Raw genomic sequence first — 21,408 nt, 5'->3', positions numbered from 1 at the left:
CAGGCATTGATCGCTCTAAGGAAATCTACAATCCTTAGCTTCCTAAACTAATTTGCCTAAGAAAGTGCTGGGTCTGTTAGTGCTTCTTCTCTTTTACAATAGCTTTTTTTCTGCTTTACCAAAAAAAAAAGGTTGTCTCACCCATCAGCTAGGGGTGAAAATCTTTCTCTAAGGACCAAAGAGACAATGCACTATCCTGAGAGGGAGAGCAAAACAGAGCTTCCGTAAGAAATACTGATGGGGACCTTGCCTTATTTTATCAGGACAGCAAACTCATGACAAAGCTCTTAGGCTGGCTTGCCTATCCACCTACCTTAGAATTAAAAATCAGAGGTGAGAAGGCTGCACAGGCACACCATAGTGCACTTATAGACAGAGTAAGTCTGATTTGACTGTTTTCCTACTGAAGACTGACTGACAGGTTCTGTTATGGACATTTTCATAAAGTAAATGAACTAGATCAGTAGTTCCAAGGTTTTCAGAAATATGTAATAAACTTACATATAAGGAAATCTATCTTTTGCAGGTACGTAAAACTTCCGGTAAAATTTTTAGATGTCAATTTAAAAACACGCAATGGGGTATATGGCTTTACCAGTTCTTTTGGTGGTACAGGAGTTAAAGTGTTTGAAAACCACTTTTGTTGATCAGTTAATTCTAACTGGTCTCCTTATCCTGATTTTGCTTTTGAATTTCCTGCACTGTTAACATACATTTATAAATTGACCTGCTTTTCAAAGATATAGGTATCCTAGGCAAATAAATTATGTAACAGTCCACACAATCTTGGATTGTCACAGTGCACGTTAACAAGGCTCTTAAGAAAGTTCAGTAAAGAAACCTGTTTAACCCATCTTTCCTCTAATGATGTGATTGGAGTACCTTTCTTTAATAACACTATTCAGTGCCATGGACTTCACTAGGTAGTTCTGCTTGTGGTGTACCTAGCACTCTAACTGAGGAATATAATTTTTTTCTAACTTCTCAAGCAGCATGTCTCTCATATTTGTAAATATCCCTTTTTATATAGCCTTTCTGAGGAAAGTAGAACATCTAAATTTTTTTTCCATAGATGAACATATTGAGAAATGTGGATAAGAAGGAGCACATAGGAGAACTTAGCTCTTCAATTAAAGTAGTTATGTTGAAAAGCCTAATTTTAATTCACACAGTTGTTAGGACTTACTTTTGATTAAGCAGTTTTCATCTCAAGTATTTATATTAAGAACATTTAATTACACTCCCCCCAAAAGGCAGTTTCTTGCATGAAAATTTCTCATGTTGAAAAAATTTCTCATTATTTTTTGTATTAATAGAAAATGGTGGCTGTTCACCCAGCAGAAGTGGTCAATATACTCAACTGTTTCACCTTCAGTAAAGACAAACTAGTTGCTCTTGAACTGCTAGCTTCGTAAGTATTTCTTTCTTTTTACTTCATTGGAGAAAAATTTGGAAGACTTTTTAAACGCTTTTTAACTCATTAGTGTATGTTAATGTATCAGAATTATGTTAGTAAATGGAACTCTAATAAAACTATGCAAGCATAGAGCTGAATTCTTATACCTAAGTATCTAGTGTGCTTATTACACATGGTTATAACTTATAAAATAGTGGGGCTTATCGAGTTTAATTATTTCAGTTTGTCTGCATTTCGGTGACTTGCTTTGCATTCCCACTCTGAATAACGTGAAAGGCTTGGTGACAAAGCCAGAGGACTTATAGTTGGATGGGTTCTTCCACGTTCTGACAACGTGTATTTTTTTGACTTAATATATACTTACTCTTTCTGGATCTTATTTTCCTCATTTGTGAGAATAAGGATCTCATCTACTTAGTAGGGATGTGAACTTTACACACTGTAAGATGTGTGAAAGCACCCAGCACGACATTTGAGAAAGGATTGTGATGAATGTAAGAGAAAAGGAACCTACTCTCCTATAATGTAAGAGTCTAGAAGTTGCTGTTTATTTACAGCATATGCATTTTTAAGTCCCTTATATATTTGTAAATGACCACAAAAAGCACAAAATTAAAATGAAGCATAAGGTTAAACTTCATTTTTAGATCAACCATGATTTTTAGGCATTTAGCACGTGGGTTTGTTCTGTTGCCAGTAGCTCTCCTGACACTCATTGAGAGGGTATATTTGCAAGAATCTCAAAACAGTGATTTTTATTTGAAATATTACTTTGTTACTTTCAGGTAGCCAGATAAATGTCAGTTCAGTTATTATATTTACCATCTTCATATAAACATGTTATTTACATTCACCAATTAAAACTAAATAATCATACTTTCCTCATTATGTCATGGGGAAAAGCTTACTCAGATATATCTATGTATTAAATTTGTGTGTCCAGCTTCTTAAATGAAAAGCTAAATTGTATTTGCTTGGTAGAAACATTGTTGATGCACAGAATTCTCGTCCCATTGAAGATCTGTTCAGGATAAATATGTCTGAGAAGAAACGGTGCAAGAGAGTGCTTGAACAGGTAATTTCCTCAAGATTGCTCTATAAATGGTATGTTGGTTTTTCTGAATGCTGATGAAGAAAACAGTACAGTCTTATTCCTATGTTAACTTTGTTGAATAACCTGAGTGCTGTTATGTGATGGGTTAAGAATGACACCCCAGCAGTCTTTGGGGCCGGCGGGGGGACACTGGTGAATGAAGAGACGGCTTGAGAGTGAGAAGCCAGCCCTCAGCGTGAGCCTCATGGGGTGTTTATTCTCGGTCCCTTGGTAGCTCTGCCATGGCTCCAAGCTTTTGTCTTTCATTTTATGTATTTAGGAACTTGACTGTTTAAATTTGCTTTGTCATCGGGCTTATTTTCATCAAATTCATAAAAGATGAGTCACAGAGCAAGACTGCAGTTTTTTAATTTAAAATCTGTAAGAGTGGGGGAAGTAGTACTTGTCCAAGCCTAGAAAACTTGATTCGTCATTTAAGGTAGTTATTTCTTAGGATTGTGATGGTTGGAAACTGAATTAGTGATTAGAAACCTGCTTGAGGAAGGCATGGACTGCTCCCCTAGGAGCTGCAGCTCAATCGTATTTAATCCTCACGCCCTCCACGAAGCGCAGGAGAGTGGAGAACTTGCCTTAGTCATAAGTTATTGTAGCAAAAGCAAGATCTGAGCCCACGTTTCTTTACTTTAATAACTTCATCGAGTTTTTTGACTAAATTCTTTAAGGCATTAAGCATTTACTACTGTAGTTTTCTTCCTTATGAAGCATTCTGATCATGTGACTTTCCCATCTCAGAAATAATCTGGGCCTGAGTCTTCTGTGGAATAGGTCCTTTAATCAATGTAAATTAGTACAACTTTTCTGAAAGGCAAACTTGCAGAGCCTTTAAAATGTTCGTACCTTTTGACCCAAAAATTCTATTTCTAGGAATTTATACTAAGGAAATAAATAGAAACATACACATTCATATATAAGGGCACTCACCCTGGTATTTATAATAGCCAAAAATTGAGATGATTTTTAGGGTTGGCATGTTTAGTACAGGGGTGGATTATATAGCTAATAATATCATATGTACCTATAAAATACAGCATATATATATTTAACTTGATATTCTTATACAGTATAGATCCATTAGAATATATGTCACCTATTACAGTGCTTTTCATTCCTTTAATAAATATTTATTGAGCACTAATTCAGTATGTGTTAGGCACCATTTCAGAAGCTGGGGACACAATAATAAATAAGCTAGACCAAGATCTCATCCTTCAGTATATCTCATAATTATGTAACATTATGTTGAACACTGGTACCCAGAGAACTCTTACTTTTTCATCAGTATAGCTCTTTGGACACCCAGTGTCCCATGTTGTTGTTTGTGTCTTATCCACTAAGTTATGTAAACTTCTTCAGAGTGGAGCATGTCTCTTTCATGGCTGTGCTCTCTTTGCCTTACCTGTAATGTGAGCTTGGTGTTTATTGAGTTGGACAGTGTTATTTCTTGGTCGTTGGAGAAATGAGACATATCAAATAGTAAATGGACTTCTTTGCACACAATTTACAAAATCCATTGTGACGGTATCTTTGTATAGGAGTCTTATCTGTGACATTAAAAACATTAATACCATTTAAATAATTCCATTAAATGAAGTGATTTTACTTATTAATTTTGGTCATGTTCACCAGTGGAAGTGCTGATTGATGTATGAACAGATTGAATGTGATGCTGTTCCTTAATTCATGTTATTTAGCAGGGCTTCCCAACATCCAGAATACTTCATTTGTGAGTTGATTTGATTTTTTTTTTTTTTTTTAACCACCCTCTTCTTTGTTATTTTACAGGCTTTCAAGGCAGGCTGCAAAGCTCCTCATGCTATGATATCTTCTTGTGGAACAATCCCAGGAAATCCATATCCCAAAGGAAAACCTAGTCGCATAAATGGAATTTTCCCAGTAAGTATACTTTTGTGGCTGTATACAAAACCTCTTCATATGAAGTTGAGCATAGTTAATGATATTTAAAGAAAATGCCAGTTGATGATGTGTCTACAAAGGAAAGGGATTTTGCTATGTCAGCAACGTAATTCATAGATTCGCTACTGAATGAAAGTTCATACATAAGCTGTATTAAACTATTTGCGTAAAATGTAGAGAAGAACAAGCCAAATGGAAAAGAGGATGATTTGGTTTTATTTTTCCAAGTATTTTAGAAGCACTGATTTACATGTAGTAAAGGAGTATTTCTCAAATTCTCGGTATTCTGCAGACAGTTTCACAGTTAAGTGTGTTTGGGAAACTCTGAATGCAGCGTCTCCTTCCTGGAGAATCATGTTGCATAATAAAGGCTCTGAGAAGTCCCGTAAGAAATACACTTGTTTTTGTATCACCCAGTGTTCCTCAGAATTCTTCGTGAAATAATTTTTTCATAGAATGGTATATTTTTATTGCAGTGTGACAAATAACCTTAGAACTTAGTGGACTGAAACAGTAAACATTTAGTATCTCATACAGTTTCTATGTATCAGGAATCTAGGAAAGGCTTAGCTTGGTTCTGGCTCAGGGTTTCTCATGAGGCTGTAGTCATCTGATGGCTTGATTGAAACACAAGCCTAGCTTCCGAGGTGGCTCACTCACATGCCTGGCAAATTAGTGCTGTTGTTGGCAGGGGGTCTTTGTTCCTTGCCATAAGGACTTTTCCTTAGTGCTGCTTGAGTACCTCCTGACATGGCAGCCGACTTCCACCAGAGCAGATAGCCCCGGAGAAGGCCAGCGGAAGCTGTGTTTTCTCTTATCACTCAGACTTGGGAGTCAACGGCCATCATTTCTGGAATATCCTATTTTTTATACAGGTCAGTTCTGTATAAAAGGACTGGAGGGCTGCACAAGGGCAGTAGGAGCTGAGGGTCGCTGGGGGCCACCTTGGAAGCTGGCTTCCATACTAGTATGTACCATTTAAAATACATGCTATCGGGGGGACACGTTGTAATAGGGTGTCAACTTATTTTGATCTGTTAATTACAGCAGACTTGAATGAGGTCAGTATAAGCTATCACACTTACTGCTTATAGAAAACACCATTTTTTATTACTTATTTTCAACTGTAATACAAGAACTCTTTTTGATTCTTTGAGCGTTACACACTGTAACACTGGAGGTCTGTCTCTGGCTGTTCCTGTTGCACAGAGAAAAAATTAGAATGTACTTTTTTTTCTTTTTAATGAAATTATTTATTTTTATTTATTTTTATTTTTGGCTGTGTTGGGTCTTCATTGCTGCATGCGGGCTTTCTCTAGTTGTGGCGAGCGGGGGCTACCCTTCATTGCGGTGCACAGGCGTCTCATTGTGGTGGCTTCTCTTTGCTACGGAGCACAGGCTCTAGGTGCGCGGGCTTCAGTAGTTGTGGCATGCGAGCTCAGTAGTTGTGGCTCGTGGGCTCTAGAGCGCAGGCTCAGTAGTTGTGGCTCATGGGCTTAGTTGCTCCGCAGTACGTGGGATCTTCCCGGACCAGGGCTCCAACCCGTGTCCCCTGCATTGGCAGGCAGATTCTTAACCACTGCACCACCAGGGAAGCCCAAAAAAATTAGAACATACTTTATCCTCTTCTGTCATCTCCATGTGTACTGTGTGTTTCCTTCTACCTCTGTACATGTTATGAGGGTTCTGTGGCAGAGGAGGGCCGAGGACTTTGTCAGCATCAGGCAGCCGGGGCAGGATTGGGTTTGCAATCCAAGTCCTTAATCTCCTGCCAAGTTACATCCTTTTCTGTGTAATACAGTGGATGTCTTGTTTTGTTCTGTTTTTGCTTTTGGGTTTGTTTGGGTTTTTTTAAGTCTCAATTATCTTTCCTTTTTCTTTTTTTTAATAGGGAACCCCTTTGAAGAAAGATGGTGAAGAGTGTACCAACGAAGGCAAAGGAATAGCTGCACGGATTCTCGGACCGTCCAAACCAGTATGTTTAGAAAATAAATGATGGAACAAGTCTTAACTCTTACATTTAGTTTTCTGTCTATTCAAGGCATAAGTTTCATTTTTGTGTTGTGAAGCTTAAAGTATACTAGAAACTCTAGGAAAGGGAATGGCCTAGGGAAATATAGTAAACTTGTTTAACAGTGTTAAGGGCCCTATTGAGGTTTAATAGCTTATTTTAAAGGTAGACCAGATGAACTGTTTTTACTTTTTGCTGCAGCCACATTCAGCTGTTTGCTTGGAGATGTGGAGTGCGGAGAGTTCACTTTAACGAAGGTTGTGGTTTAGTGGCTGAATTAGCATTAGTGTTAGTGAAGTAAGAATGGAGCTAGGAGGCGGAGAGTATTTTCAAGGGAGTGGTTAGAATGATTGATTGGAATATGAACTGAACAGGAGAAGAGAAGCCCGTGGGTTGAAGGATTGTTGGAGTTGACGTACTGGAGGCCTCCACACAGCCACTCTGCAGTCCCGCCTGCCCACCTGCCAAGAACTCCAGTGGCAGTTGTTTATAGCAAGGTAGTCACAGATCATAGCCCTCACGCAGGACTAGTACCTCATCCAGGGCTGCCGTTATGAGCACTAGAGAGAGTCTGGGTCCCTAACCACCAGTGGATCCCCTCTGCTGCAGGAGCGTGAGTGCCAGCCGCCTCGAGTGGGTGTGCGTGCTCTAGCATCCTCTCTCTCTGTCTCTGTCTTTCTCTCTCTCTCTCTCTGTAGTTAAAAGTACAGCATGTGGCCTATCTTTGGATACCTCCGGTTCTCTGGAGATCAACCCTTTGAATGTTCCTTGTTACTTACATAAGTTCTATCAACTCTAAAATGAAAGATTTGTGGATTTCAAAAGGCAAAAAGACTAAGTTACTGAATTCATAATTCCAGTCTACGTTCTACTAGAGTTGTCAGAACGCCAGATGCTAAAGGAAATAGTGCTTTTTTCTTCCAAAAGGAGAAAAGAGGGTAAGAATGATAAGATGAATTCTCAGGAGGATGTTGGAAGTTCTTGAGTAAGCTGTTCCATAGGAGGAGATAGGAATTCTTGGATTAATATAGACTGGGTCAGAGAAGAATCTGCTGTTTAGGGTAAGATTTGGCCCTTCGCTGGAGATGATTTACAACTGAAATTAAAAAATAAATACCTCCACAAGCAGTCTTTGGCAGGATCTGTCTTTGGAATTTAATAGGAACCACATTTATTAAAGCCATTTTCCTCATTTGTACCATGTATTAGTGCAGTGGCATTTGATATGCTGGGGCATTTTTGGCCTCTTAGGCCTAAATGTTTTGAAAGACAAGTTGTAGTTTGTTTTGCCAGGAGACGGCTTACTTGATTTTCTCCTAACTGCTGTATTTTCCCCCTCATTTAGCCTCCTTCAACATACAATCCACATAAACCCGTTCCTTATCCGATACCTCCATGCCGGCCACATGCAACTATTGCACCAAGTAAGGCGCTCTTTCAGACTTTACTTTTTTTTCTTTTTGCTCTTTATTAAGTTGAAAGTAAATGTTGATATATGTACTTTGGAAATCTGGAGCACTTATGAAATATGCTGTCATGAACTTTATTTTGCCATGTGTCTTGGTCTGCAACAATGGAGAAGACAGAGTTTATTTAGGATATTTTCCTTTTGATAAATTAATTGTATATTACTTCTCATCATTAATTATTTTTATGGGTTTTTGCTTATGGGTAAATCATCTTGAATCCCTTTTTGATAGTTGGTATTCAGAGGCATCATTAATGCATTTAACTTAAAAAGGCCGAGTGTGTCTGCTTGACAGAAAAGGCAGATAATTGAAATCTGGCCGGTTCTGCCCACCATGCCCTGCAGTGAGTTATGTCTGGAGTGAGCCTGCAGTGGGAAATAGAAGTCTCTGGTTGTCTCATTTGATCTCACTTTTCACTCAACCATAGACCCAAACCTCTGTGTAAAATGCAACTGTACTATATAACAGTTTTAGAAATAAATTAGATAGCTGCGTCAATACAGTTTGAACTCAGAATGATGCTAAATTTTATATATTTTTTTCTATTATCTTTTTATTTTAGGTGCTTATAACAATGCAGGTCTGGTACCATTAGCCAATGTCATAGCTCCAGGTGTGCCCCCGCCACCTCCATATACTCCTAATCCAGTAGCAGCAGGTAAAATCATGTCGTTACGGGGTATTAAAAGTCAATAACTTGTACATGGTACACTTGGAGGGGGCAGCTGTGGGATGTGGTGGTGTCCTAACAGGGAGCACAGCCCCGGAGCATGATGATGGATCTGAGTGCAACGTACAGGTTCCACTAAAGCAGCCTCGGCCCACATGTGTGAACACGAGCAGGTTGTAGAAACAAGAACCATTCTTCATGAGCAGGAAACTGACAGGCTGTGGAAAAGCATCACCGACTTAATGCGTGTCGCCATTTGGGCACATTCTGTCTGCCGTGGGAAGGAAAGGCTTGTAAGAAGGTGCTCAGGAGGGCTGAACCTCCCCAGCATATTCCAGTTCAGCCTTTTTCTTTGGGCCCATTGGGAATACGAGATACGAAGTGTAAATATTTTTCTCTATCTTGTCAAATTGTTTTCCAAAAAGACTGCACCTGTTTATACCTACCAGTGAAGGTATGTGAGCGTAGGGTTTCTTCACCCCCTTGCAAAATGGGATATTATCAGTTTGGGGCTTTTTTTTTTCTTTTTTACTCTTGCCAATCTGATAAGGCTGATTTAGCTGCTTTCTCCTTTTGTCTGTCTTTTACAAAAGTTTAATTTTTATTTCGATCAGTTATTGTTTATTTGACTCTCCTGAATTTTATGTCTTGTTTAGGAAACCCTTTCCCATTTCAACATTGTGACATCTACATTCTCTAATTACTATTGTAGTGATTCTTTTTAAATGTAGAGCTTTTCATTCACTTGCCATTTATTTCTGTATATGTGTAGGGTAGGGATAGAACTTAAAGTAAGTTCTGTGTTAATTTAATTCTGCCCTTCCCAGAGACTCAAAGTTACTTTCTAGTGTTTAATAAATTCTTTTTTTCTAGCCAGAGTGGCTCCGTTGTTTGCAGCTGAGTACTCTGACTAAAGTTGCAAAACATATTTTCCAAAATTTGTCATTTTATTTCTTGCCCTTGTTTATGGTACCTCTTGCCCTTAGAGTTTTACATTTTTGCATAGACAGATAGAGGCTGTGAAAGAAAAGCTGGAACCAAGTTACCTTAGTTTAGAAATTCTTAACCCTAGGTAGTCCAGATAATTTAGGCCTTGTAAGATTCCTACTCCCTCTAGAATTTATTTTCACATAGGGGTGAAATAGAGGTTCATCTTAATTTTTTTTGCAGATGGTAGTCAGTCCATTCATGCCAGCAGTCTTTATTAACTAATCTGTTTTCCCTGGTGATTTGAAATAATACATTTATCTTAAGTTTTCATTTACACACATGGCTCTGTTCTGGGATGTTTTTTTTTTTTTTGCAGTACGTGGGCCTCTCACTGCTGTGGCCTCTCCCATTGCGGAGCACAGGCTCCGGATGCGCAGGCTCAGCGGCCATGGCTTCCGGGCCCAGCCGCTCCGCGGCATGTGGGATCCTCTCGGACCGGGACACGAACCCGTGTCCCCTGCATCAGCAGGCAGACTCTCAACCGCTGCGCCACCAGGGAAGCCCTATTTGGGTTCTGTATTCTGTTCCAATCTAGTGACTTTATGTTGTGATGATACCATATTGATTAGATTAGCAGATTTATAGTATATTCTAACATCTGATAAGGCTAGCTTTCTCTCACTATATTTTCATACTTTTCTTATCCATTTTTGGAAATTGGTTCTTCCATCTGAACTTTAAGGTCATTTTATGCAGTTAAAAAGAGTTGAGGGCTTCCCTGGTGGCGCAGTGGTTAGGAGTCCGCCTGCCGATGCAGGGGACGCAGGTTCGTGTGCCGGTCTGGGAAGATCCCACATGCCGCGGAGCGGCTGGGCCCGTGAGCCATGGCCGCTGAGCCTGCGCATCCGGAGCCTGTGCTCCACAACGGGAGAGGCCACAGCAGTGAAAGGACCGCGTACCGCAAAAAAAAAAAAAAAGAGTTGAATTTATAGTTACATAGTAATCTGGGGATACTTGACATTTTTACGATATTAAGTTTTACCATTCAATCATATGTATGGCTTTAAATCCTGTCAAATGGTAGTGTTTTTCCCCCAGGCCTTGTAAGAAGTTTTTTTTGTTTTTGCTTTTTAATTGAGTTATAGTTGATTTACAATGTTGTGTTAATTTCTGCTTCTTTCAAGAAGATTTTGTTTTCTTCATACAGGTTCTTTGCCTTAGGTTTGTGTCTCAGGATTTTAGAGGGTTTGTTTTTGTTTGTTTGTTTTTGTTACAGTTATAAATGGATATTTCATTTCTAGGTACTTACTACTGATTCCCTATTATACTTTTTTTTTCTAGAAAGTCTCTTGAATTTTCTGGATATAAAATGTCAGCTGACTTACACTTTACTATAACTTCTTTCCCTCTGGCCTTATTGGGTATTGACCCTTATTGGGTCCTCACTCCTTTTCGTTTTCATTTTTCAAAAGTGTTTTGCCTGTATATTTTCAAATTTCTTTTTTTTAGGGTTTTGTTCATTTGGCTTTGTTTGTTTAGTTGTTTTGTAAATTATATATAGCTGGAATCTGAGTTTTTAAACCAGTGGGGAAGAGACTTAATAGGAATTTCTGATAATCATAAAAATTACATATTTGTTCTTAGTCCTTCCATTTTATTTTTGTACTCATTATTATTCTTTTATCCTAGTTTTTAATTTTCTTTATTTTTGTTTACTTGGATTAAATTGCTTTTTAATTTTTTAACAACTTTTGTTTCCTTGCCCCTACCCAAGCTTAGAATTTCTGTCTTTAATATCACTAGTGACTGCCTTCATATTCTTAATGGTTGTCAGTGTACAGAAATTAAAAACAGCTGTCCTACGTTCCACGATTGGCTTCCTTACTCCCTCTCTTTTTTCATCAATTTGTGTATTTTGATGGACTACTATACATTTTTCTTTCTGTGCCTCTGAACTCATGGCTTAACTGTTTCTTCTATGATGCCCTGTCCTCATATACTCATTCTAATTTTCATCTAGTAGAAAATTTCTCTAAGTAGCTTTTTCAAAAAGGGTGCATGTGTAGGGTTGTAGATGAGAAACCCAATTCCCGTTTTCTTTTCTTTATTAGAACTGTAGTCTCTTTCTATAAGCTTACAAAGAAAATATTCCTTATCTTCAGAGTTCATAAATGTCTTTAATCTTGGTGTTCAGATATTTTGCCAGGATATCTAGGTGTGGATCTTATCGTTGATCTTTCCTGGAACTTTTTAAGCCCTGTGGATATGAAAACTCAAGTCTTTAAAGCTTAGGAAAATTTTGTTCTTATATTTCTTTAATTAATGCTTTTTCATCTGTTTTTTTCTCCTAATACTCTTCTTTTGTACTGTATTTATTTTAAGTCTCTCAGCTATTCATTTATGATACTTTTTTTTTTGTATTTTTGCCATTTTAAATGGAATTTTTGTTTATTTTCAACTAAGTAATTTAGCTTTCAGCAATGTTATTTCTAATCTTCATCATTCTTTGCATTTATTAATTTGGAGTTAGATTTTTATATCTAAAGTCTTCATCTTCTCTGCTTGCAGTTTTTTCTTGCAGTATTTTGTATATATATGTTCTTAATCTGCATTACAGGATTTTAAAGTTCTTTTTCTTTCTTTCATGGACTCTCTGTTGATAGACACCATCTGTTCAGTCGTTTATTTATACTAAGTCCCTTAAACAAGCTGTGATCATTTTTGCTCACCATGTCAGGGCTTGGGGGTTCCCTTTGCACCTTATGGCTGTCACACTGTTGGTTTCTCGGGCAGTTATTGTCAAGCCATGCGAGGTCATTTTTTTCCATTGGCATCTTTGACCTGTTTGGTTAGACAGGTCCTTTCCCATGGGGGTGGGGAGGAGTGTGCTTTAGGTTTTCGGTCTCACAGGATTCAAGCCAGCCTCAACTAGGGTAGTTCTCCCTGACACCTCCTAGCGTAGGGTCTTTTCCAGAACTGAGTACAGCAGGTAGGCAGAGCCACTTTCCTTCAGTTTGCTTTGTGATCCACATGGCTCGTGATTCGGGCTCCTCCGACGGCAGTAGATTCTGCCCTCAGCATCCACCTTCCACTTGCAGGCCTCCTCCCTGTTGTAGGCACTGGTGCCCAGCAGTGACTGTCGGCCTAGCCAGTGACAGTGGCTCGTCACTGCCCTCTTGCTGCACTTTCTCCTAGATGGCACACTCAGGCCATCATCTTTCCCCAAAGTTTTCGTAAATGTATCTGTAAAGTAACAGTGTTTGCTTAAAGCCTGCTAAGTTAAGGAGGAATGGTGGGAATCAGTTGCTCATCATCCTAGCAATCTTCATATAGTTACTATGATTTTTGTTTATTTTCTTTCTTTTTCTATAGGCATATGTTGTTTTCCTAACACAGTATACATACATATCCTGGATTTTTCTTTTTTTGACCCCAGTCTCTGATTATTATGATGGTGAATAATTTGTTTAAAGCTTGAAATCAACTTTTATTTATTTATTTATTTTCACATAGAGAATGAAGACCTTTCCAATCAGTCAAAACCTACACAGAATCCAGGTAAGTACCAAATTTGATCCAGAGATAACTGATGTCTGTCCTGGCTGCCTGCTCTGTTATTCACTGAGATCAGTTTGAGTTGAGTGTATTTGTAATCTTTATGCTTTAGGGAAAGTTCCTGGTTAAAAATTTAACTAATTGATACTTGCTGAAAGTGGCTTAATGGCAGTACATTTTATACACACAACATGAAATGCACATCCTCACTGGGTTTAAAAATAACCATATGCCTTTGCATCCTGTTTGTGAAACTTCCAAGCAATCAAAGTGCTAGGTGGCATTATATCTGCATTCACTTTATATTATCTGATATTTGAAGCCTCATTTTTTTAAATATATGAACAATTTCTTTTTGATAAAAACCCTTTTTGACAAATGTTATGTCAGATATACCTTTTAGACTTGATTATTTCAATAAGTATTTGGGGTAGTGTAATTTAATATAAGAAAAGAAGAAAGAATTTAATTTAAGAAAAGAAGACAGGGCACCAGAGCAGAAAGTGGAGTTGGAAGAGGAAGGTGAGACGTGGCCCCTGGTGCCTGCAGGTGGCAGCAGCACTGTATCAGTTTATTCTCCCCCTAGTAGAAGATACGCGTGGTCAGGAAAGAGGTGCTTTCTGCTGTGAGACAAAACCTGCACCAGTTCTTGTGTAGCAAAGTAGCACATGAATCTGATCGTTATGGTGCATGGTTAGGAGTCTCGGTGGGAGAAGTCCATTCCCTAAGAATGTGCCGAAACAGTGCTTTTTAGCTGGTAGATTCTAAGGAGGTAGCATAGCAGGGTGGCAAGGACACCGAGATGTCAGGACATATAGTTTTTGATCCTGGCTCTGGCACCACCCAGCTTTGTAACCTTGAGCAGCTTATGTAGTGTCTATGAAAAAGAGATTAAGGAAACTTCAGCCTTTACGATCAGCTTCATTAAAAGATTTGTTTCTGGGCTTCCCTGGTGGCACAGTGGTTGAGAGTCCGCCTGCCGATGCAGGGGACGCGGGTTCTTGCCCCAGTCCGGGAAGATCCCACATGCCACGGAGCAGCTGGGCCCGTGAGCCATGGCCGCTAAGCCTGCGCGTCCGGAGCCTGTGCTCCGCAACGGGAGAGGCCACAACAGTGAGAGGCCCGGGTACCGGGAAAAAAAAAAGATTTGTTTCTGAGGAGAAGCAGCAGATTAAGTGTCATAAGTTATTCCTTTGTCATTCCTTTGTTAGGAATAGCACAATTTGTTTTCCTTTGCTGTTACGTTAGCATGATTAAGATTTCTTTTTTCCTTTTTGAACCATATTAAGAAACAAAAATAAATACAAACTAGTATAATGCTTAAGTGCGAGGGTCTCATAGACCTGGGTTCAAATCTTGGTTCTACCACTTCATAGCTGCATGACCTTTTTATCATCATCATCATCATCATCATTATTACTGTGATAAGGTCTCACTTAATGAGATCTACCCTCTTAACAAATTGTTATGTACATAATACGGTATTGTTAACTGTAGGCACAATGTTGTATAGCTGATCTCTAGAACTTATTCATCTTGCATAACTGAAACTTTATATCCTTTGAACACCACTTAATAGCTGCGTGATCTTTTAACAGGTTGCTTAATCACATCAGGGCTGAGATTGCCCATCTATAAAATAGGGGTGTTAGTGCCTATCTCGGGGGGCGGGGGTTATGTGAGGACAAATGAAATGACAGGTGTAAAGTACTTAGCACAGGACCTAACACGTAGTGTTTTATGGTTAACAACCAAATTAGATGACAGGAAAGTGATATTTCTCCTGGTATGGTTTTCAGGAATTCATTTTTGTTGTGTTCCATTGTAATTGCAGGCACTGTGATTAATAGTACATCGCTTTTGTGTTATTATATGAAAAGATCTCCAACAGAGGCCACTATAAAGAACACTGTGGGACAGCTTGGTTTTACCTTGCCATCTGTCATTAACTACATGGTCCTCAGCATGAAGTTAAATAAGACAGTGAATTCTCAAATGTTTCCCAACCGAATGTTTCCCAACCAATGTTAACCTAAATAATTTTTTGATACATTATTTACACACACAAAACTGGGCATATATTCCTTGTGCTTCTAATTCTTGTAAAACAAATTGAATACAAACAAAGATACAAGTCCATTTTCATATATACTCTAAATTTAAATTGATAGCTATCTGCCTTGATACTAAATTAACTGCTTATGACATGACTGTGGTATGAACTACAGATCTTTTGAGTTTGACGTTTATATATTTATATATTACTATTTGTCAATTCTCCTATCATATTTATTTTCTAAAACAGCTGTAAAATTTGTTGAGCCCAAGGCGGCACCCTTTGGCCATCACTTAGTACAAATGAATTATGTAGAGGTGGGTTTCCTCTGTTCTTTTCCTATGGTCCCTTCTCCACCCACGATTAACACAGTGCACTACTTCATTGACCATGTGAGCTTCCTTATGTCCAGAGTCTTTATTTTGCATAGATTTAAAAATTTAAGTCTTAGTCCATGAAAATGTCTTTCGGTTGATTATCCCTGCAAAAGGAATATTCTCTGTTTACAGCTGAACAGACTCCGATGTGAGTATAGCAGTATAGCATTCCATTTGGCACCAGCAAGATCATCAGAGGCCAACGCTTTCATTAAACTGATTCAGGGAGGAAACCCAGATCATCCCCAAAATGCTTGTATGATTTGTAGAGTTTGTCAGAATGAAAGTATTGTAGCAAACTCTAGAAGTCTTGAGAATAAGTCTTTGGGTGGGTTTGAGGACTTGCAGTTGAGGTAATCATGATATATCTAGTGCAGCAAACACTTATTAAACACACAGATGCCATGCACTGGGCTAGGCGTGAAGACTCTAAAGATGAATTAGTCAAGGCCTTTGTTGCTAAAGGAGCTCCTAGGACCAGCCAAGTAAAGTTAGAGGTTAAGATATGTAGAGGAGTCAATATGAGAGAATGCCTGGGGGAAAAACTGGATAGATTGATCATCTGGAATATTAAATTCAACTCACAGAGTGGCAACCAGGCATACTGGAGAGATGGCCTGAATCCTAGATGGCCTTGTATGCCTCTAAAAATGATGAAATGATGTCCTGAAAGCTCTTAAGAGGGGAAATGACTTGTATTATTACTCTAGACAAGTGGTTTGAGAGAATTAAAAGTACACCAATGCTAATCACAATTAAAGTAAATTCTTTGAATTTTTTAAAGAAAAAATGGGAAACTATGAAAGGAAAGTTTATTTGCTCACTTGTCAAGGCTTCCTCACTGTGAATTGGAAGGCTATTCTGAGCAGAGTCTAGAACTCAGCTGGATCTAACTGAGGCTCCCTGGTGAAAATCAGGGTGATGGAATCTAGCAATGTAGACATTGCAATAGCCTAGTATACCTGTCATTGATTTTCTCTGACATTTGTTAAATATTACAAAAATTTTCATTCATTTCTTTTGAGTTAAAAGTTGACATTTCAGCGTGATGGTAAAATCTTGCCTCTCTTTCTCCCGCCACAGCGTTTTCTGCCCCAGCAAGTCAGCTCTTTTCTCCTCGTGGCTCTAACCCTTCGACGCCTGCGGCAACTCCTGTTCCTGCTGCTTCCCCGGTCAAGGCAGTAAATCATCCAGCGGCATCAGCCACTGCCGCCCTCCCTGGGATGAACCTGCTGAACACCGTCCTTCCTGTGCTCCCGGGTCAGGTCTCAGCTGTTCATGCACCTCAGCCAACGACGCCCAATCCAACAGTTATCAGAACCCTTTCCTTGCTGGCTGCACCGGTGACTTCTGTTCACAGCACCACATCTGCTCCCGTTCCTTCTGTTTTTTCTGGCCACGTTCCACTGCCAGGTCCTTCTGCCACCCCTACCCCAGCACCTCAGGCCGCATCTACACCTCGGGCCACCCCTGCTTCCAGTGAAACATTTGCTTCTACTTCTGCCCCTTTCACTAGCCTCCCCTTTGCCGCCACCTCTACTGCCGCTTCTACCAACAACCTCGATTCCTCCTCACTGGCATCGGTTTTTGCTGGTCTCCCCTTGACCTTAACACCGACCTCCCAAGGTGTGTCCAACCCGACTCCTTCTGTAATCGCCTGCGGTTCTGCTCCCACTGTTGCCTGTCCACTGGGTGTAAATAATCCCCTTCTGTCTGCTTTAAAAGGCTTTCTGACATCAAATGACACCAACCTCATCAACTCTTCCACGTTACCCTGCGCCGTTACTAGTGGGCTGGCTTCCCTCGCCTCCCTCACTAACCAGAGCTCCGACTCTGCGGCGGCCGCCCTTAACAAGGGCTACGGCCCGCAGCGGGCGTCCACGCCGGGACTGGCCCTGTTCCCGGGCCTGCCCTCGCCGGCGGCCAACGCGGCTTCCACGCCCCCGGCTCTGCCTGCGCCCGCCGCCGCTGCCTCCTCGGGGCCTGCCGGCTGCGGCTCCTCGGCCACCCTGCTGCACGGCCCGCTCGCGAGTCACGCAGACGCGCCCGGTTCGTCGACGCCCGCCGCCACCAGCCTGCCCGTGGTGATCAAGACCGAGCCCGCGAGCCCCACTCCTTCTGCCTTCAGGGGCCCGGCGCCCCCGCCGCCCCCCACCCCCGCTCCGGGCGCGCTGGGCCTGCCAGGGGCGTTGGGGCGGGCGTACGCGGCGGCTTCGGTGCCCGTCAGTTTACCGTCCTGCCTCGCTCCTGCGCTGCCGGGCCTCCCGGGCCTGAGCGCGACCCCGAGCGGCTCGAGCCCCCTGCCCTCCCTCCCGCTGCCTGCGCATGGCTCCTCCGCGCCCATCGCCCCTGTCTTCAGCGCCTTGCCCCCTTTCACTTCGCTGAGCAGCGGCTTCGCCCAGGCTGCCCACCCGCCCCTCGGCGCCCCCGCCTCGTCCGCCCCCACCTGCGCCCCCGGCCCCTCGGCGCCCGCCTCGGCGGCGGCCTTCCCACTCAGCCTGCCCGCCGCCGTGCCCTCGCTCTTCTCCGTGGCGCAGGGACCTCTGCCGGCCTCGGCTCCCTCCTACCCCGGCTTCTCCGTCTCCGGCGCGCCCCCCGCGCTGCCCTCGTTCCCGGGGCTGCAGCCGCCCGCCACCGGCGCCGCTACCGCCCCGTCGCCCGCTCCCGTCCTCCCCGGGTTCGCCTCCGCCTTTAGTTCCAGTTTCAACTCCGCTCTGGTTGCGCAAGCCGGGTAGGTGGATGGTCTGGAGGGGAAAGCATCCTTCACCTAACTCGTTCATGCTCTTGTTTTGAAGTCATTCAGATGAAAATCGGCATCCAGTTGTTTGGTGGCGCAAAATTCTGTTTTTCTGGGTCGGCACTTAGGTGCTCGAAAAATGTTTTATGTTAAGATAAATATATAAAATAACAATGCCTGCTCAGATAATTTTAGGATTTGTATTTGGTAATTTATCTTGATTTTAAAACAGCAAACATAAACTCACTGAATTCAAAATAATACACTTTATAACGGAAAGTTTTATATCAGTGAGTGGCTGAGTTTTATGGTTCCAACAGGGAACAGATTTTTTTTTTTAACATTTTAAGATAGTATTTGACAAATATAGAAGCACTAGCTTTTATGTCTTATCTGCATTTTTTCTTAAATTTATTTATTTATTTATTTGACTGTATTGGGTCTTTGTTGCTACACGCGGGCTTTCTTTAATTCTGGTGAGCAGGGACTGCTCTTCCTTGCGGTGCGCGGGCTTCTCATTGCGGTGGCTTCTCTCGTTGAGGAGCACGGGCTCTAGGCGCACAGGCTTCAGTAGTTGTGGCTCGCGGGCTCTAGAGTGCAGGCCCAGCAGCTGTTGCTCACGGGCTTAGTTGCTCTGAGGCGTGTGGGATCATCCTGGACCAGGGCTTGAACCCCTGTGCCCTGTATTGGCAGGTGGATTCTTAACCACTGTGCCACCAGGGAAGTCCCCTTATTTGCGTTTTGACCTGTTCTTCTATCGTTTTAGCTTATCATCTGGACTTCAAGCTGCAGGCAGTTCTGTTTTTCCAGGCCTCTTGTCCCTCCCTGGTATCCCTGGGTTTTCCCAGAATCCTTCACAATCATCCTTGCAGGAATTACAGCATAATGCAGCCGCACAGTCAGCATTGTTACAGCAGGTAAGTAGGCAATGCCTGGTGGAAATAGAACGGTAACGTGTAACGTAGCTTCTGTAGTGATAACCTTGCAATACAGATAAATAGTGATATTTCGGCACTGGCCAAAAAAATGGCTCTTAGCAGAACATCTGGAGATTTGATGATTAATTCTCCCAGAATCTGCAAATTATTCTTGTTTTCCTTCAGAAGGGTAACAAAGGTGGTAGAGTATCTTCATCTGTAAGAATTGTTTTTCCTGCTTACAGACTTTTAAATCTCAGTTTGGAGATTTTACAGATGGAATCTTTAGATGGGGCAGTGAAATTTTAGCTGGTCTTCTACAGTTTAAGCTAAAATAATGGACCATTAAGGCGAATTTTCTCTAGAAAACCTGCTGATTTTTTTTTAAAGGATATTAAACATTTTAAAGACATTTCTATGCACCTCTACATCTGAAGAAGTTTGAACGTTTCTTACAAATTTCAGGAAACTGAACAGACTTCCCTTGCCCCAACATTTTTTCTTTCTTTCCTGGTTTAAATATCTGTAGTGTGGGACAGGCCAAAGCAAGTACAGGCCTGGTTGAATTTGGACCTCTGCTAACCTGTGTGTTCATCTCTCCATCAGGTCCACTCAGCTTCAGCTCTGGAAAGCTACCCAGCTCAGCCGGATGGGTTTCCTAGTTATCCTTCAACACCAGGAACACCGTTTTCTTTGCAACCAGGCCTGTCCCAGAGTGGGTGGCAGTGAATACATTTAAATGCATATTCTCCTCCAGGGCAACATCAGAATCGCCTGAGGACTGCAGTGAAAAATTGGACACACAAATGTGCAGTTGGCCAAAAGTCAGGAAATGAGGATGAGGATAATCCTGGGGAAATTGGGATAAGAGCTTAAAAAACGTCGTTACATTTTTTAAAAATGGTTTTAAGTATGGACATTCCCCTATGTAAATATGCTGACAATAAATTGTATGGAGAATAGTATTTTTAAAAGTGTTTGGGGGGCTTCCCTGGTGGCGCAGTGGTTGAGAGTCCGCCTGCCGATGCAGGGGACACGGGTTCGTGCCCCGGTCCGGGAAGATCCCACATGCTGCAGAGCGGCTGGGCCTGCGAGCCATGGCTGCTGAGCCTGCGCGTCCGGAGTCTGTGCTCCGCAACGGGAGAGGCCACAACAGTGAGAGGTCCGCGTACCGCAAAAACAAACAAAAAAGTATTTGGGGACTTTTCACCTCCCACCCTATGAAATTTTGAATCATGTATATGATCTATGTAAGAAGAATACTAAAGAGGTTGAACTCTTTATAGCCGAATACAGCCTTAAATCTGCTTGTACAGCATCCACTGACAGAAGTAATAGTCGTGCCTCAGACTTAACGGGTTGCATGTGGCCTTGGGGGAGTTACTACCCTTGGTATGCAAGAGTGCTTCCTATTAGCATCACTGGAACTCAGTATCCGTACTCCATGTGTATCCACAAAAGGGAACTTGAGACCCACCGTTATTTTTAACTTCTGACATTAATGATCATATGTGTACTGCTGAATTTAACTCAGTGTATTTCAGGTAAGTGAAAATGGTGCTTAATATAGTCTTTAGAATGACTTTCAGGTGTTTTCAACTAAAAACATATATCCAGAACTACTTTCTTACAGAAATACAAGTAAGGCTTGTGATAATTTGCCTTCAAAACTTATTTCTTAATCTCAGCAGTATCCAAATGAGTGAGGAACATTTGACTGACCCTTGGGCCACCTCTATTACTCATTGTACTCTGGAAGCTCTTGGTGAATGTTTACAATCATGGGATGTAGTATTTCTATTTGTACTTAGAATCACATGCTTACCTAGAATAATTATGTGACAACAGATAGAAAGACTTGCTCTGTTAGTAAATATGCAGTGTGTACTCTATTTAAGGTTCTGTGCTAGTATAACACGATTGAATGTCATTAAGTGTAACAGCTGCCGCATTTGGGGGACAGGGCGTAGGGAGAATGATTTCCAATCCTGTGATTAAAAGTATAAACCATAGAATCTACTGTAGTACATTTCATCATCTAGAAGTTTTACTTTTATAAAGATGGTGTCTAGAAGATGTTGCTAATGTATTTTCCTTCAACCTGGGGAAAAAACTTTTTAAGTATATTAATATTCCTGTATGGTTAGTTTTTAACAATTTTTTAAAATAAACCTTATGGATACGACATACTTTACGTGTTTTATTCAATGCTTGGGTAAGTGTTTTAAGTTTTTGTGCTGG

The 21,408-nt window shown here is 41.2% G+C and overlaps 1 protein-coding gene across 2 annotated transcripts in view; it reads left to right on the top strand.

Annotated features, from left to right (window-relative positions):
* PROSER1 (proline and serine rich 1) overlaps positions 1-21,352 on the top strand; it is a 146,058-nt gene extending 124,706 nt beyond the window's left edge. For both annotated transcript variants that reach the window (XM_073795095.1, XM_019936698.3), the window contains exons 4-13: positions 1,317-1,411; positions 2,399-2,492; positions 4,314-4,424; positions 6,337-6,420; positions 7,802-7,880; positions 8,488-8,583; positions 13,039-13,083; positions 16,597-18,244; positions 19,017-19,167; positions 19,774-21,352. In XM_073795095.1, coding sequence (XP_073651196.1) covers positions 1,317-1,411; positions 2,399-2,492; positions 4,314-4,424; positions 6,337-6,420; positions 7,802-7,880; positions 8,488-8,583; positions 13,039-13,083; positions 16,597-18,244; positions 19,017-19,167; positions 19,774-19,896 — 2,526 coding nt within the window. In that variant the 3' untranslated portion in view covers positions 19,897-21,352. The remainder of the gene's footprint in view (positions 1-1,316; positions 1,412-2,398; positions 2,493-4,313; positions 4,425-6,336; positions 6,421-7,801; positions 7,881-8,487; positions 8,584-13,038; positions 13,084-16,596; positions 18,245-19,016; positions 19,168-19,773) is intronic.
* The last annotated feature ends 56 nt before the right edge of the window (positions 21,353-21,408 follow it).

The sequence above is a fragment of the Tursiops truncatus genome, chromosome 18 (assembly GCF_011762595.2).
Source record: "Tursiops truncatus isolate mTurTru1 chromosome 18, mTurTru1.mat.Y, whole genome shotgun sequence".
NCBI lineage: Eukaryota > Metazoa > Chordata > Mammalia > Artiodactyla > Delphinidae > Tursiops > Tursiops truncatus.
Note: the sequence above shows the minus strand (reverse complement) of the source record. Positions and strands in the feature narration are given on the sequence as shown.